The sequence below is a fragment of the Oncorhynchus nerka genome, linkage group LG16 (genome assembly GCF_034236695.1).
Source record: "Oncorhynchus nerka isolate Pitt River linkage group LG16, Oner_Uvic_2.0, whole genome shotgun sequence".
NCBI classification, from domain to species: domain Eukaryota; kingdom Metazoa; phylum Chordata; class Actinopteri; order Salmoniformes; family Salmonidae; genus Oncorhynchus; species Oncorhynchus nerka.
The window spans coordinates 36,492,750-36,511,381 of record NC_088411.1 but is presented as its reverse complement, the minus strand read 5'-3'; the positions used below and the strand labels follow the sequence as shown (position 1 = coordinate 36,511,381).

General features: G+C 42.6%; 1 protein-coding gene across 1 annotated transcript in view; it reads right to left on the bottom strand.

Moving 5' to 3' along the window:
* The window catches only part of LOC115144452 (syntaxin-binding protein 4-like), a 126,790-nt gene that overhangs the window by 85,220 nt on the left and 22,938 nt on the right, over positions 1-18,632 (bottom strand). The window contains exons 7-11 of the mRNA XM_029685506.2: positions 14,891-15,050; positions 10,370-10,502; positions 7,244-7,350; positions 6,579-6,882; positions 2,846-2,918 (exon numbers count right to left, since the gene is read on the bottom strand). Of these exons, the coding sequence (XP_029541366.1) occupies positions 2,846-2,918; positions 6,579-6,882; positions 7,244-7,350; positions 10,370-10,502; positions 14,891-15,050 (777 nt within the window). The remainder of the gene's footprint in view (positions 1-2,845; positions 2,919-6,578; positions 6,883-7,243; positions 7,351-10,369; positions 10,503-14,890; positions 15,051-18,632) is intronic.

Sequence of the window (18,632 nt, the reverse complement as noted above, 5' to 3'; positions counted from 1 at the left end):
CTTAGTGTAGCTAAGGCAGGTAGTTAACGGATGCAAAACAGTTTTAGGTTTTGCTCACAAACGCAGTAAACATGTAGAAGTAAATGTAGTAAACAGGTAAATGTAGTAAACAGGTAAATGTAGTAAACAGGTAAATGTAGTAAACAGGTAAATGCAGTAAACAGGTAAATGTAGTAAACGTGTAGAGGTAAATGTAGTAAACAGGTAAATGCAGTAAACAGGTAAATGTAGTAAACAGGTAAATGCAGTAAACAGGTAAATGTAGTAAACGTGTAGAGGTAAATGTAGTAAACAGGTAAATGTAGTAAACAGGTAAATGTAGTAAACAGGTAAATGTAGTAAACAGGTAAATGTAGTAAACAAGTAAATGCAGTAAACAGGTAAATGCAGTAAACAGGTAAATGTAGTAAACAGGTAAATGCAGTAAACAGGTAAATGCAGTAAACAGGTAAATGTAGTAAACAGGTAAATGTAGTAAACGTGTAGAGGTAAATGCAGTAAACAGGTAAATGTAGTAAACAGGTAAATGCAGTAAACAGGTAAATGTAGTAAACAGGTAAATGCAGTAAACAGGTAAATGTAGTAAACAGGTAAATGTAGTAAACAGGTAAATGTAGTAAACAAGTAAATGCAGTAAACAGGTAAATGCAGTAAACAGGTAAATGTAGTAAACAGGTAAATGCAGTAAACAGGTAAATGTAGTAAACAGGTAAATGCAGTAAACAGGTAAATGTAGTAAACAGGTAAATGTAGTAAACAGGTAAATGCAGTAAACAGGTAAATGTAGTAAACAGGTAAATGTAGTAAACAAGTAAATGCAGTAAACAGGTAAATGTAGTAAACAGGTAAATGTAGTAAACAGGTAAATGCAGTAAACAGGTACATGTAGTAAACAGGTAAATGCAGTAAACAGGCAAATGTAGTAAACAGGTAAATGCAGTAAACAGGTAAATGCAGTAAACAGGTAAATGTAGTAAACAGGTAAATGCAGTAAACAGATAAATGCAGTAAACAGGTAAATGTAGTAAACGTGTAGAGGTAAATGTAGTAAACGTGTAGAGGTAAATGTAGTAAACAGGTAAATGTAGTAAACAGGTAAATGCAGTAAACAGGTAAATGCAGTAAACAGGTAAATGTAGTAAACAGGTAAATGTAGTAAACAGGTAAATGTAGTAAACGTGTAGAGGTGAATGTAGTAAACAGGTAAATGTAGTAAACAGGTAAATGTAGTAAACAGGTAAGTGTAGTAAACAGGTAAATGCAGTAAACAGGTAAATGTAGTAAACAGGTAAATGCAGTAAACAGGTAAATGTAGTAAACAGGTAAATGTAGTAAACGTGTAGAGGTAAATGCAGTAAACAGGTAAATGTAGTAAACAGGTAAATGTAGTAAACAGGTAAATGTAGTAAACAGGTAAATGTAGTAAACGTGTGCACAGGTGTCATATCTGATTATACTGCTGCACCACCTGAACATGAACATGTTGGGCAACATTTGAAGGAAGACTATGTGCTAATTATTCACACCTCTGTGTCAACTGATCATTGACATGTTGAGCAACACAGAACATCCAGCATCCAGACAACACCATTCATCATCATTCCAAAGCGCTCTGAAGAACATTTTTCTGACAAGGGATTCCATCCGGAAGATGACAACATGTTATTGGGACGGAGGCGGACAGAATGTCTTGTTTGTGACCCCATCAGATCCAAGCATCTCCCACCTGCCTAATTTCCACCTTCCAAGCTGCATGCCACATCACTACAGCCTCCTCTATACTAATCTGAGCTCAGGTTCCCAAATGGCTCCATATTCCCTTTATAGTGCATTACTTTTGACCAGGGCCCTTACGGCCTACTATAGACCAGGGCCCTTACGGCCTACTATAGACCAGGGCCCTTACGGCCTACTATAGACCAGGGCCCTTACGGCCTACTATAGACCAGGGCCCTTACGGCCTACTATAGACCAGGGCCCTTACGGCCCACTATAGACCAGGGCCCTTACGGCCCACTATAGACCAGGGCCCTTACGGCCCACTATAGACCAGGGTTTCCCAAACTCGGTCCAGGAATACAACAGACCTTACAGTGAAATGCTTACTTACGAGCCCCTAACCAACAGTGCATTTTTGTTTAAATACAGATACGAATAAGAGATAAAAGTAACAAGTAATTAAAGATCAGCAGTAAAAAAGAACAATATATACAGGGGGGGGGGGGTGGGTACCGGTACAGAGTCAATGTGCGGGGGCACCGGTTAGTTGAGGTAGTATGTACATGTAGGAACAGTTTGCCTGTACTCACAGACTGAGTTTATGACATGACTCTGTCCTCTGGAGAGAAATAAGGGCTAAAAAGGCACAAGCTCGTTTAACTAGTATCTCTTCTTTATGACCTGCTGTGATCTGTTTCCACGTAGATTCCACTTACAGGTATGCGTCCCAAAATGGCACCGTATTCCATGTATATAGTACACTACTTTAAACCAGAGGCCAATTGGCCCTGATCAAAAGAAGTGCACTACATTTGTGATGCATTCTAATTGTAGGTGTATCCGAGGGCAGGACTGGAACATGTCCTAAAGCGATTGGACACGATGTTCAGAAATGTACATCAACAACAACTCACTAAAGCACTTTCTGGTCCGGCTGTTTTCAGAAATGTGAGTGTAGTTATATTAGCCCAGAGGCCAAGGTGAAGGTAAGACAGAGTGGGGAAGAAGAATGAGAGAGAGGCTGAGAGAGAGAGAGAGAGAGAGGCTGAGAGAGAGAAAAAAAATGAGAGGGGGAAAGAGAGGAAAAACCGAGACAGAGATACAGAGAAATAGACAGGTTTCTCACCAGGCTTGGCGTCTGTGGTGCTGGGACTCTGAGGAGGGGAGGAGACACACGTCTGTTCTGTCCTCATTCGCACCTGCAGGACACAACCACACCACTACATTACCACCACAACATACAACTAATGTTCCCTATAATTGTTTTATGCTCTGAGTGCAAACTTGAATGTTTTGAAAATTCGGTGTAATTCCCATCAAGCGTTTACTGTGAACACTGAGACTGTACACCGCTTTAAGTTGCAGGGCTTGACATTAACCTGTTTATCCACTTGTCCTTCAGACAACGAGGTGACTGAAATTGTTGTTGACTTGTTTGATACAAAAAAAACACTTTACAAAATGAAATGCATTATTATTCCCATACCATTACTACAGAGAATCAGACAAATGATGCTACACTCTGCCTATAGGTTACTTAATAACTCACTAACTAGCAAAAAATATGAACAAAATGTGCACATGCCTACATGCAGCTCTCGCTTTGATTATCAAAACAAGTGCATCTACTCACGATCCCTCATACTGTAAACACAGTCCAGTTCAAAGTAAATGACACAGATCCATGTTTGGCAATGGTCTATTTGTATATACAGTAGCCCTACTGCAGCTCTGATTGTTTATGCCACACCAGTCTGTGTAGAGTACGGGCTGAGTAATGCATGCCAATGCAATAGAATCCTACTCCGATGCGTTATGCCTACAACAAAATCTCTTGCATAGTTAGTTTTGTTTCGGTATGTTGCATTGAAAGTGGCTAATATTGCGTTGATTCGATCACAATTGCCAGAGTAAAGGGAAATATTGATACTGTTAACAGGGAAAACTCTAGAACAGTAGTCACCAACCTTTTCTGAGTCAAGATCACCTGACTTGAAACTCAGCAAAAAAATAAACGTACTCTCAATACGTTTATTTTCAGCGAAATTAACATGTGTAAATATTTGTATGAACATAACAAGATTCAACAACAGACATAAACTGACAGACATGTGACTAACAGAAATGGAATAATGTGTCCCTGAACAAAGGGGGGGGGGGGTAAAAATCAAAAGTAACTGTCAGTATCTGGTGTGGCCACCAGCTGCATTAAGTACTGAAGTGCATCTCCTCCTCATGGACTGCACCAGATTTGCCAGTTCTTGCTTTGAGATGTTACCCCACTCTTCCACCAAGGCATCTACAAGTTCCCGGACATTTCTGGGGGGAATGGCCCTAGCCCTCACCCTCTGATCCAACAGGTCCCAGACGTGCTCAATGGAATTGGATCCGGGCTTTTTCCTGGCCATGGCAGAACACTGACATTCCTGTCTTGCAGGAAATCACACACAGGAGGAGCAGTATGGCTGGTGGCATTGTCATGCTGGAGGGTCATGTCAGGAGGAGCCTACAGGAAGGGTACCACATGAGGGAGGAGGATGTCTTCCCTGTAACGCACAGCGTTGAGATTGCCTGCAATGTCAACAAGCTCAGTCTGATGATGCTATAATTGTTTTAGGCTCCAGACCATGACGGAGCCTCCACCTCCAAATTGATCCCGCTCCAGAGTACAGGCCTCGGTGTTCCTTCGTTGATAAACGCGAATCCGACCATCACCCCTGGTGAGACAAAACCGCGACTTGTCAGTGAAGAGCACTTTTTGCCAGTCCTGTCTGATCCAGTGACGGTGGGTTTGTGCCCGTAGGCAACGTTGTAGCCGGTGATGTGTGGTGAGGACCTGCCTTACAACAGGCCTACAAGCCTTCAGTCCAGCCTCTCTCAGCCTATTGCGGACAGTCTGAGCACTGATGGAGGGATTGTGCATTCCTGGTTTAACTCGGGCAGTTGTTGTTGCCATCCTGTACCTGTCCCGCAGGTGTGATATTTGGATGTACCGATCATGTGCAGGTGTTGTTACACGTGGTCTGCCACTGCGAGGGCGATCAGCTGTCCGTCCTGTCTCCCTGTAGTGCTGTCTTAGGCTTCTCACAGTACGGACATTGCAATTTATTGCCCTGGCCACATCTGCAGGCCTGATGCATCCTTGCAGCATGTCTAAGGCACATTCACGCAGATGAGCAGGGACCCTGGGCATCTTTCGTTTGGTGTTTTTCAGAGTCAGTAGAAAGGCCTCTTTAGTGTCCTAAGTTTTCAGAACTGCGACCTTAATTGCCTACCGTCTGTAAGCTGTTAGTGTCTTAATGACTGTTCCACAGGTGCATGTTCATTCATTGTTTATGGTTCATTGAAGAAGCATTGGAAACAGTGTTTAAACCCTTTACAATGAAGATCTGTGAAGATATTTAGATTTTTATGAATTATTTTTTAAAGACAGGGTCCTGAAAAAGGGATGTTTCTTTTTTACTGAGTTTACAACATAACCAATTTAAAACATTACTGTAGCAATGAGGTTTGTGCTGTAGGCTTTAGGCCCAACACATTATCACCGCATATTGGTTTTGTTTGAAATGCCCTGCCAATGCATTGTTGTTCGGGCCATATTTTTACAATAGTATTTCTACATTTGAGGTAGGCTATATGATCACACTGGTAATAGAACCGTTGTTGTATTGTGAGGCACAGCTGAGTGAGCATACATTTAAATAATTCGCTTTTTATTTATTTTACTGGGCTGATGGTGCCTGCATGTGATGGCCAGTCTCAGTGGCAGGAGAGAGCAGCAGACTGAGGGTCAACTTCTCAACATCCCTCCGCTCTCCCTTTCCTCCGCTGACCAAAAAGGGACTTCCAGCTGATGGCGAAACTCGAGTCGTACCGCATTATTTCTGCCTCATGCACAAATTCATGTTGTTACTCCTATGAACAGAGAAAGTTCAATATTCCTTGATATTAAAAAAGACCCAAGCTGCTAATAATAACGCGAGCCTATAGATCCTTTCCTACTCAAAATCAAATCAAATCAAATCTCATATGACTTCCGGCGCCGACAGAGATGGCCGCCTCGCTTCGCGTTCCTAGGAAACTACTCATTCATTACTGCTGCAGTGCTTGTGGCTCTGAGTGGAAATAGGAAGAACGTGCATTTTAGGGCTTCTAAAAGTGTTGAATACAAAGTGTTGACAGTGCTGAGTAACAACTTAAACATGAACTCACTCAGCTCTTTGCTGTATTTGTTGACCGTCTCTCTCTAGTCATAGTTTTAAACGTTTTGAAATCTCACCGTATGAACTCTGTAGCTACCTTTTATGCCTGCTACGTTACTGCAGACAGTGATCTGAGTCATCCGATTGGCCAGCGGTAGGCCTATAGTGCACTTTTTTGTACAACAACATTTGTACCTTTAGACAAATTAAATAGTTCAAAATGGCAACAGTTGGTCTATCCCGCGCACGCAGCTGAATCAGCTGCACCTACTGCCAACAGCCCGAGACAAATAAAAGCACGCAGCTGAATCAGCTGCACCTACTGCCAACAGCCCGACACAAATAAAAATAGGAACACAAGGCTTGTTTTTTTTTTACTGAAATGTTTGGCGATCGACTAGGAAAGCCTTGGAGATCGACAAGTTAATCGTGATCGACCGGTTGGTGACCACTGCTCTATAAAGTTGAGTGAAGTTCAATCTCCTAATTCTCGCTGTGGTAAACGCGTGCAGCTTAGAGGGAACATTACACACAACACCACATCCTACAACCACACCAACTATTAATACCATAAGGAGGAATAACCATATTCAAAGAAAACCCTGTAGGGGTGTGTATGTGCGTGTGTGCATTTGTCCCTGCGTTAAAGTCCCAAACCTGGCTGAGGTTGACAGAAGGCAGGGTCTCGCTGGCGGGGTTGAGGGTGGAGGTGATCTTGGGCACCACCAGGGGAGCTCCAGGGAGGGCTGCAGGGAGCGTGGTTCTCCTGTGCTGGAGCAGTGACCGAGGGGGAGGCAGGGCCCCCAGTACAGCCAGGGTCCCTCTCCTGGTGGGGGGCACTGAGGTGGCTCCACTGGCTGCGTCCTGTGGGGTGAAAGGACCCTGGGGGCCACTGCTGGAGGAAGCAGAACTGGTGGAAGTCCTGTGTCTCATAAATGCTATCTCCACCGTAGGGTCTGGTCTGGAGAAGGACAGACAGAAGGGAGAATTGAGAATGGATTGGACTACTTTGAATGTAGTTAATAGATTGCGTCCCAAATGGCACCCTATTCCCTATATAGTGCACTATTTTTTGACATGGACCCATAGGGATCAAGTCAAAGGTCGTGCACTATTGAATAGGCTGCCATTTGAATGCACTCTACGTTATAGTTCACACGATTCCCTCAGAGATTGTTCTGGACACATTACAATAAAGATGGATGTGTTTACTCTTCTACTACTGTCTGATTATACAGGAACCTTGAAAACAAGATGGTGGACCTCAGGAGGTTTATCCTGTCAATACATATTCAAGTGAAGTCATAAAGGTACGCCCCCACCTGAGTTTGGTGCGTGTCAGGATACTTCTAGCCTCCTCATAAGTCACTCCGATTAACGACTCCTTATTAATCGATACCAGCTGGTCTCCTGGCTGTAGTCTACCGTCCTGTCAAATGAAACACAAACTACATCAAGGGTCAAGGGTCATGGTTTCATTGTAATATGATAACAATATGGTCAATATCAGTTAAATACAGGTAGAGAATATCTTTAGGGCATTAAATACAGAGAATATCTTTAGGGCATTAGGATATAGTTATTGTATTAGTTAAATACAGGTAGAGAATATCTTTAGGGCATTAGGATATAGTTATTGTATTAGTTAAATACAGGTAGAGAATATCTTTAGGGCATTAGGATATAGTTATTGTATTATTTAAATACAGGTAGAGAATATCTTTAGGGCATTAGGATATAGTTATTGTATTATTTAAATACAGGTAGAGAATATCTTTAGGGCATTAGGATATAGTTATTGTATTAGTTAAATACAGGTAGAGAATATCTTTAGGGCATTAGGATATAGTTATTGTATTATTTAAATACAGGTAGAGAATATCTTTAGGGCATTAGGATATAGTTATTGTATTAGTTAAATACAGGTAGAGAATATCTTTAGGGCATTAGACATTTAACATTTACATTTACATTTAAGTCATTTAGCAGACGCTCTTATCCAGAGCGACTTACAAATTGGTGCTTTCACCTTATGACATCCAGTGGAACAGCCACTTTACAATAGTGCATCTAGGTCTTTTAAGGGGAGGGGGGTGAGAAGGATTACTTTATCCTATCCTATGTATTCCTTAAAGAGGTGGGGTTTCAGGTGTCTCCGGAAGGTGGTGATTGACTCCGCTGTCCTGGCGTCGTGAGGGAGTTTGTTCCACCATTGGGGGGCCAGAGCAGCGAACAGTTTTGACTGGGCTGAGCGGGAACTGTACTTCCTCAGTGGTAGGGAGGCGAGCAGGCCAGAGGTGGATGAACGCAGTGCCCTTGTTTGGGTGTAGGGCCTGATCAGAGCCTGGAGGTACTGAGGTGCCGTTCCCCTCACAGCTCCGTAGGCAAGCACCATGGTCTTGTAGCGGATGCGAGCTTCAACTGGAAGCCAGTGGAGAGAGCGGAGGAGCGGGGTGACGTGAGAGAACTTGGGAAGGTTGAACACCAGACGGGCTGCGGCGTTCTGGATGAGTTGTAGGGGTTTAATGGCACAGGCAGGGAGCCCAGCCAACAGCGAGTTGCAGTAATCCAGACGGGAGATGACAAGTGCCTGGATTAGGACCTGCGCCGCTTCCTGTGTGAGGCAGGGTCGTACTCTGCGGATGTTGTAGAGCATGAACCTACAGGAACGGGCCACCGCCTTGATGTTATTTGAGAACGACAGGGTGTTGTCCAGGATCACGCCAAGGTTCTTAGCGCTCTGGGACGAGGACACAATGGAGTTGTCAACCGTGATGGCGAGATCATGGAACGGGCAGTCCTTCCCGGGAGGAAGAGCAGCTCGGTCTTGCCGAGGTTCAGCTTGAGGTGATGATCCGTCATCCACACTGATATGTCTGCCAGACATGCAGAGATGCGATTCGCCACCTGGTCGTCAGAAGGGGGAAAGGAGAAGATTAATTGTGTGTCGTCTGCATAGCAATGATAGGAGAGACCATGTGAGGTTATGACAGAGCCAAGTGACTTGGTGTATAGCGAGAATAGGAGAGGGCCTAGAACAGAGCCCTGGGGGACACCAGTGGTGAGAGCACGTGGTGAGGAGACGGATTCTCGCCACGCCACCTGGTAGGAGCGACCTGTCAGGTAGGACGCAATCCAAGCGTGGGCCGCGCCGGAGATGCCCAACTCGGAGAGGGTGGAGAGGAGGATCTGATGGTTCACAGTATCGAAGGCAGCCGATAGGTCTAGAAGGATGAGAGCAGAGGAGAGAGAGTTAGCTTTAGCAGTGCGGAGCGCCTCCGTGATACAGAGAAGAGCAGTCTCAGTTGAATGACTAGTCTTGAAACCTGACTGATTTGGATCAAGAAGGTCATTCTGAGAGAGATAGCGGGAGAGCTGGCCAAGGACGGCACGTTCAAGAGTTTTGGAGAGAAAAGAAAGAAGGGATACTGGTCTGTAGTTGTTGACATCGGAGGGATCGAGTGTAGGTTTTTTCAGAAGGGGTGCAACTCTCGCTCTCTTGAAGACGGGAGGGACGTAGCCAGCGGTCAGGGATGAGTTGATGAGCGAGGTGAGGTAAGGGAGAAGGTCACCGGAGATGGTCTGGAGAAGAGAGGAGGGGATAGGGTCAAGCGGGCAGGTTGTTGGCCGGCCGGCCGTCACAAGACGCGAGGTGTCATCTGGAGAGAGAGGGGAGAAAGAGGTCAGAGCACAGGGTAGGGCAGTGTGAGCAGAACCAGCGGTGTCGTTTGACTTAGCAAACGAGGATCGGATGTCGTCGACCTTCTTTTCAAAATGGTTGACGAAGTCATCTGCAGAGAGGGAGGAGGGGGGGAGGGGGAGGAGGATTCAAGAGGGAGGAGAAGGTGGCAAAGAGCTTCCTAGGGTTAGAGGCAGATGCTTGGAATTTAGAGTGGTTGAAAGTGGCTTTAGCAGCAGAGACAGAGGAGGAAAATGTAGAGAGGAGGGAGTGAAAGGATGCCAGGTCCGCAGGGAGGCGAGTTTTCCTCCATTTCCGCTCGGCTGCCCGAGGATATAGTTATTGTATTAGTTAAATACAGGTAGAGAATATATTTAGGGCATTAGGATATAGTTATTGTATTAGTTAAATACAGGTAGAGAATATCTTTAGGGCATTAGGATATAGTTATTGTATTAGTTAAATACAGGTAGAGAATACAGTGCCTTTCAAAAGTATTCATCCCCCTTGGCGTTTTTCCAATTTTGTTGCATTACAACCTGTAATTTAAATGGATTTTTATTTGGATTTCATGTAATGGACGTACACAAAGAAGTCCAAAATGGTGAAGTGAAATGAAAAAAATTACTTGTTTCAAAAAAATAAAAAACATAGTTGTAGTTATTTTATGCCTTAACTAACATCTCACACTTTATTATGTATTCACACAAAACCCCTGTGTAACCCCTGATTCCCCCAGTATCAGAAGGTAAACATAGTGACAAGTCACCCTCTGGCAGTCTCCTCCAGGCACTATTTCCTGAATCAACACCATTGGTCCCTCGGCTCGGTTAGCTCCACCCTTGATGATGAGGCCCAGGCCTGTTCCTTTTGAGATGCATATCAACTGAATGATGCTGTCACTAGGGAGAGGGAGAGAGAGAGAGACACAATGAGGTGGAAACTGAGCTGCACTTCCTAACCTCCTGACAAATGTATGAGCATATTAGAGACATATTTCCCTCAGATTAAACAAACCCAATTTTGATCAACTCCCATATCTACTGGGTGAAATACCAGTGTGCCATCACAGCAGCAAGATTTGTGAACTGTTGCCACAAGAAAAGGTCAACCAGTGAAGAACAAACATCAATGTAAATACAACCCATATTTTAACTATTTGCACATAATATGACATTTGAAATGTTTTTAATGCAAGTGTAATGTTTACTGTTAATTTTTATTGTTAATTTCACTTTTGTTTATTATCTACTTCACTTGCTTTGGCAATGTTCACATATGTTTCCCATGACAATAAAATCCTTAAATTGAAATTGAGACAGAGACAGAGACAGAGACAGAGACAGAGAGAGACAGAGACAGAGACAGAGACAGAGACAGAGACAGAGAGAGAGAGAGAGAGAGAGAGAGAGAGAGAGAGAGAGAGAGAGAGAGAGAGAGAGAGAAATAATCAGAAAGACACTGTCGGGAGGTGGCAGAGATGAGAGACAATAGTTCAGACTAACACACCGACTGTGGTCATGACTAAATAAAATAACAGAAATAGGACAGCACTCCGGTAAATAAACTTAAATTTAGCCCTTCTTCAGCATTCAAGGCAATGACAATCAATGTCACAACCACCTCACAGGTGGGCATAATTAAAAATTCCCCATCAGTATTGGCCCAATCAAGAGATCCCAGCAGAGAGGGCTGTGGGGGAAACATGACAATCTAATAAAGATACATAGACAATCAATACAATTACATTGTGATGTAATTACCAAAGTTATTGATAACACTACAAACAACAAGAAAAAGAACATTCCTCATTAAGGCCTGCTGGGGCAAGAGTTCCCAACCGTCTATCCTATATGTCTCTCTTTGGAGAAGTCATTTACCCCCCCCCATATCCTCCGCTACGTGGCGCCTTCACCAATTCAATGCCTATACAACGTAGGGGCACTTAGTTCATGACTATGGCTTTTGAAATGCCCGGCAACAGGTGATTTTTCCTTGCGGTTGCCAACGGAGCTCTTATGCTCACATATCCTCGTCTTAAGTTCACGTTTGGTCTGACCCACATAACAAAGGTTACAGGAACACATAAGGATATACAACACATTTTGTGTTACATGTTATTCCACCTAGAACCTTTATCATCTCACCTGAATGGGGATGGAATTGAGAGATCCCTCTGATCATAGCAGGGATATTGCCTTCAGGAATGATAGTCATGAAAAACAATGCTTTTTTCTTAGGCAAATCCCCTGAATGGGGATGGAAAGAGAGATCCCTCTGATCATAGCAGGGATATTGCCTTCAGGAATGATAGTCATGAAAAACAATGCTTTTTTCTTAGGCAAATCCCCTGAATGGGGATGGAAAGAGAGAGTTCCCTCTGATCATAGCAGGGATATTGCCTTCAGGAATGATAGTCATGAAAAACAATGCTTTTTTCTTAGGCAAATCCCCTGAATGGGGATGGAAAGAGAGATCCCTCTGATCATAGCAGGGATATTGCCTTCAGGAATGATAGTCATGAAAAACAATGCTTTTTTCTTAGGCAAATCAGACCTTACTAAACAATCCTGTAAATTTGAGGGTCTCATAGGAAAACTCTCTTATCCACCTCGTGGGGATTCAAACGCTTTACCAAACCTGGGGTCACTGTGTAATATGTGGTTACTACAAAGTGGCCACCCTTTGCCTTGTTGACAGCTTTGCACACTCTCATTCTCTCAAACAGCTTCACCTAGAATGCTTTTCCAACAGTCTTGAAGGAGTTCCCACATATGCTGAGCACTTGTTGGCTGCTTTTCCTTCACTCTGTGGTCCAACTCATCCCAAACCATCTCAATTGGGTTGAGGTTGGGTGATTGTGGAGGCCAGGTCATCTGATGCAGCAATCCATCACTCTCCTTCTTGGTTAAATAGACATTACACAGCCTGGAGGTGTGTTGGGTCATTGTCCTGTTGAAAAACAAATTATATTCCCACTAAGCACAAACCAAATGGGATGGCGTATCGCTGCAGAATGCTGTGGTAGCCATGCTGGTTACGTGTGCCTTGAATTCTAAATAAATCACTGACAGTGTCACCAGCAAAGCACCCCCACATCATCAAACCTCCTCCTCCATGCTTCACGGTGGGAACCACACCGATCATCCATTCATCTACTGTACGGCTCACAAAGACATGGCAGTTGGAACCAAAAATCTCACATTTGGACTTGTCAGACCGGACAGAAGGACAGATTTCCACCGTTATAATGTCCATTGCTTGTGTTTCTTGGCCCAAGCAAGTCTCTTCTTATTATTGGTGTCCTTTAGTAGTGTTTTTTTGCAGCAATTCGACCATGAAGGCCTGATTCACTCTGAACAGTTGATGTTGAGATGTGTCTGTTACTTGAACTCCGTGGAGCATTAATTTGGGCTGCAATCTGAGGTGCAGTTAACTCTAATGAACTTATCCTCTGCAGCAGAGGTAACTCTGGGTATTCCTTTCCTGTGGTGGTCCTCATGAGCCAGTTGTATCATAACTATTGATGATTTTTGCAACTACGCTTGAAGCAACTTTCTAAGTTCTTGAAATGTTCTGTATTGACTGACCTTCATGTCTTAAAGTAATGATGGATTGTAATTTTTCTTTGCTTATTTGTGCTGTTCTTGCCATAATATGGACTTGGTCTTCTACCAAATAGGGCAATCTTCTGTATACGACTCCTACTTTGTCACAACACAACTGATTGGCTCAAACACATTAAGGAAAGAAATTCCACAAACTAACTTTTAACAAGGCACACCTGTTAATTTAAATTAATTCCAGGGGAATACCTCATGAAGCTGGTTGAGAGAATTCCAAGAGTGTGTAAAGCTGTCAACAAGGCAAAGGCTGGCTACTTTGAAGAATCTAAAAATATATTTACTACTACATTTACTATTACTACTACATTTACTATAATTCCATATGTGTTATTTCATAGTTCTGATGTCTTCATTATTATTCTACAATGAAGAAAATACAAATATAGAAAAAGCCTAGAATGAGTAGGTGTGTCAAAACAAATGTGCAGGAGTTGGCTACATGGTGAACTATTTTTTAATAATGGTGTATGATAACTGCTGAAATGAAGAAAAGTATTTATGTCTGTTTCTTTTCTATAAGCCATTGTGATCTTAATGACAGGTAATGACATCATAATGACATAATGACAGGTAATGGCATCATAATGACATAATGTAGTTGTATTGTGTGTCTACATACAGTTTCTTTATTTTTTATTTATTTATTTCACCTTTATTTAACCAGGTAAGCAAGTTGAGAACAAGTTCTCATTTACAATTGCGACCTGGCCATTTGATTGTGGGGTATTGCCTAAGGCCCAGTACATCACTGTGGCTAAGCTGCCTGCCAACCAGGATCTCTATACCAGGCGGTGTCAGAGGAAGGCCCTAAAAGTTGTCAAAGACTCCAGCCACCCAAGTCATAGACTGTTCTCTCTGCAACCGCATGGCTGGCGGTACTGGAGCGCCAAATCTAGGACCAAAAGGCTTCTAAACAGATTTTACCCCCAAGCCATAAGACTCCTGAACAGGTAATTAAATGGCTACCCGAACTATTTTCATTGTGTCCTGCCACCCCCCACCCACCAACCCCTCTGCTGCTACTTTCTGTTTATCATATATACATAGTAACTTTAACAATACCTACATGTACAGTTGAAGTCGGAAGTTTACATACACCTTAGCCAAATACATTTAAACTCAGTTTTTCCACAATTCCTGACATTTAATTAGTCTTAGGTCAGTTAGGGTCACCACTTTATTTTAAGAATGTGAAATGTCAGAATAATAGTATAATTGTTCAAGTTCAAATAGGTGCCATTAATACAGGTAACGAGTGGAGGACAGAGGAGGAGCCTACAGGTCTGTGAGAGCCTACAGGTCTGTGAGAGCCTACAGGTCTGTGAGAACCTACAGGTCTGTGAGAGCCAGAAATCTTGCTTGTTTGTAGGTGACCAAACACTTATTTTCCACCATAATTTGCAAATAAATTCATAAAAAATCTTACAATGTGATTTTCTGGATTTTTTTTCTCATTTTGTCTGTCATAGTTTAAGTGTGCCTATGATGAAAATTACAGGCCTCTCATCTTTTTAAGTGGGAGAACTTGCACAATTGGTGGCTGACTAAATACTTTTTTTGCACCACTGTACATATACATATATACACACACACACACACACACACACACACACACACACACATATAGACAATCCCTCAACTATCAATTTCAGAATGTCACTTACTTGAAGATGGGCTGTGTAGGGCCTGTGTTGGGGTTTGACGTATAGGGGGGCCCAGTGGTATAGGGAGGTCCTGTGACCCCCTCTTTAGGACTGAAGAGCTGGCTGGTGGGACTGGTAGATCTGGAGGAGGAAGATGAGGAGGCCGTGTCTGTCTTGCCTCCTGGAGAGAAAGAGAGAATTATTATTATAAAATCAACACCCCAATTAGAATTTGGACCAAAATATTTGACAGCGTAATCCCACCAATAGCTATTTACAGAAGTGAGGTTTGGAGGCCCCTCTTCAAAATGGATATCCAATTGAAGCCCTACATGCAGAATTACAGTATGTTGTAAAATTCTACAAGACCAAAGAAATACACCAACTAATGCATGTAGGGCAGAATTAGGGCTTCCCAGCGGTAATGAAATATACAAAAAATATATAATTAAAATTGTGTCTAGGGTTGCAACGGGTTGGTAACTTTCCGCTAAATTTCCAGAAATGTTACATGGGCAGGTAAGTCCGGGAATTTGGGGAATTTTACATCGATTTTTGTGGGATAAACATAAGGCGATTCTAGGTCTTGTGGCATATTTTGGTTAAACTATCCCCAATTCAATGTAATTGCAACCACAGTGCATGTGCAGTGCACTCTGAAGATCTTGCACACTAAATGAGATTCTATTGAGCCCACACTACTACACTGTCTGAGCCAAGGACTACAAGCTTTCTGGTAAGTTTTGATTAAAATTTGTATTTTACATGTATTTAACTAGGAAAGTCAGTTAAGAACAAATTATTATTTTCAATGATGGCCTAGGAACAGTGGATTAACTGCCTTGTTCAGGGCAGAACGACAATACCTGGTGGGGTGAATATATTTTATATGACATACATTATTTTTTGTTACCTAGTAAATAGTAGCCTACAGCAAAGTGTGTTTATATAATTTCTAACTTGTTAACAATTTCTGCTAGTTAGTTTTTGCTACCGTGTGGGTTTTAGCTTGCTTGAGCTTGCTAACTGAGGAGTGTTAATTCACCTGTTTCCATGCATGTTTCATTTTAAGACATGAGTCTTACAAAGGAGTTGTTTAATCTCATTGCTTAACAATTTATCTGTACATGGAATTGTATTTCATTTTTTTTTTACCAATTTCTTTCTAATCTTTACAGGAGACATTTCACTGCAGCTAATGTAGAAGGAAAATGTGTTTACATTTGCAAATACTGTGCCAAATCATATGTGAAGAATGCAACAAAGATGCAGAATCATCTGGCCAAGTGCATAAAGTTCCCTCAGCGCTCACAACAGGCAACCTCTGACATAAGTCCCTCTTCTTCTATTCAAGGTAAAAATGATGAATCAGGCACCTCATCGATAGCAACAGCTCATGGTCCTCCTGGGATCAGAAGTCTTTTTGACTCAATGGAGGAACGTAGTCAGAGAAATGCTGATGAATGTCTTGCTTGAGCTGTGTATGCAACTGGTTCCCCTCTGATGCTCACAGGCAATGTGTATTGGAAGAGATTTCTGAATGTTCTTCGCCCAGCATACACCCCTCCAACCAGACATGCTTTATCTACTCATTTGCTGGATGCATAGTTCAAGTGAAGGTCAAGCAAATCATAGAGAAAGCAGATTGTATTGCAATCATCTCTGATGGGTGGTCGAACGTTCGTGGGCAAGGAATAATTAACTAAATCATCTCCACCCCTCAACCAATATTCTACAAGAGCACAGCCACAAGGGACAACATACACACTGGTCTCTACATTGCAGATGAGCTGAAGGTAGTCAATGACCTTGGACCACAGAAGGTATTTGCACTGGTGACAGACAATGCTGTGAACATGAAGGCTGCTTGGTCTAAAGTGGAGGAGTCCTACCCTCACATCACACCCATTGGCTGTGCTGCTCATGCATTGAATCTGCTCCTCAAGGACATCATGGCACTGAAAACAATGGATACTTTCTACAAGAGAGCTAAATGGTTAGATATGTGAAGGGTCATCAAGCAATAGCAGCAATCTACCTCACCAAGCAAAGTGAGAAGAATAAGAGCACCACATTGAAGCTGCCCAGCAACACCAGTTGGGGTGGTATTGTCTTCATGTTTGACAGTCTCCTGGAGGGGAAGGAGTCTCTCCAAAAAATGGCCATATCACAGTCTGCCGATATGGACAGCCCCATCAAGAGGATCCTCCTGGATGATGTATTCTGGAAGAGAGTGGTAAGCAGCCTGAAACTCCTGAAACATATAGCAGTAGCCATGACACAGATTGAGGGAGACAATGCCATCCTGTCTGATGTTCAGACTGCTTGCATATGTAAGAGAAGAAATCCATACTGCCCTGCCCACATCACTGTTGCTCCAAGCAGAGGAAACTGCAGTTCTGAAATACATCAAAAAGCATGAAGACTTCTGCCTGAAGCCCATACACGCCGCAGCGTACATGTTGGACCCCAAGTATGCTGGCAAGAGCATCCTGTCTGGTGCAGAGATCAACAAGGCCTATGGTGTCATCACTACTGTGTCTCGCCACCTTGGCCTGGATGAGGGCAAGGTTCATGGCAGTCTGGCAAAGTACACTTCCAAGCAAGGGCTTTGGGATGGAGATGCATTATGGCAGTCGTGCCAACATATCTCATCAGCCACCTGGTGGAAGGGACTTTGTGGATCTGAGGCTATTTCCCCTGTTGCTTCCATCATCCTCCAAATCCCACCAACATCGGCCGCCTCTGGTCCTTGTTTGGGAACACACACACCAAAGCACGCAACAGGATGATCAATACAAGGGATGAAAAATGGGTGGCGATCCAGGCAAATTTGAGGCTTTTTGAGTCTGACAACGAGCCATCTTCAACAAGGTTGGAACATGACAGTGAAGATGAGGCCTCAGAGTCTGACGTTCAAGAGGTGGACATTAAGTACATATTCTTTATCCCTTTTACACTTGTGTGTATAAGGTAGCAGTTTTGGAATTGTTAGTTAGATTACTCGTTGGTTATTACTGCATTGTCGGAACTAGAAGCACAAGCATTTTGCTACACTCGCATTAACATCTGCTAACCATGTGTATGTGACAAATAAATTTGATTTGATATGATTTGAAGAAGGTCCAGGGAGAAGCCATGGAAGCCTGAGAGGAAGACAACCAAAGCTTTAGTTTCCTTACTATCATTTTACAGATGTTTGTTGAAAACTTTTTTGGGGAGATGTGATGGATCATTGGGGATCATTCAATATTCCCTTTCTTTTGTTGTTCAGTGAAATCATCCCATGTGAAGAGTCAACTCATTTAATTAAAGTTCAATTCGTAACTAAATTATTATTTTTATTTCTATTAGAAGGATTTAATCATTTGCATGTATGTCTACTTATGATGAGGTAAAATGTTTATGTTTCTGTCTCCATATGATATGGTAAATATATCCAATGCTAAAAACATCTACATTTAAATGGTATTAATTTTAATTTGCATATATTCCCATTCATTCCCACGGAAAATTCCACCACTGAATGTGCAACCCTAATTGAGGCTATTTCTAAATTGAATTAGAAGAGGTGTGAAAGGGAATATGGATGAGAATTAGAAGAGTGGTGAAAGGGAATATGGATGAGAATTAGAAGAGGTGTGATAGGGAATATGGATGAGAATTAGAAGAGGTGTGAAAGGGAATATGGATGAGAATTAGAAGAGGTGTGATAGGGAATATGGATGAGAATTAGAAGAGGTGTGATAGGGAATATGGATGC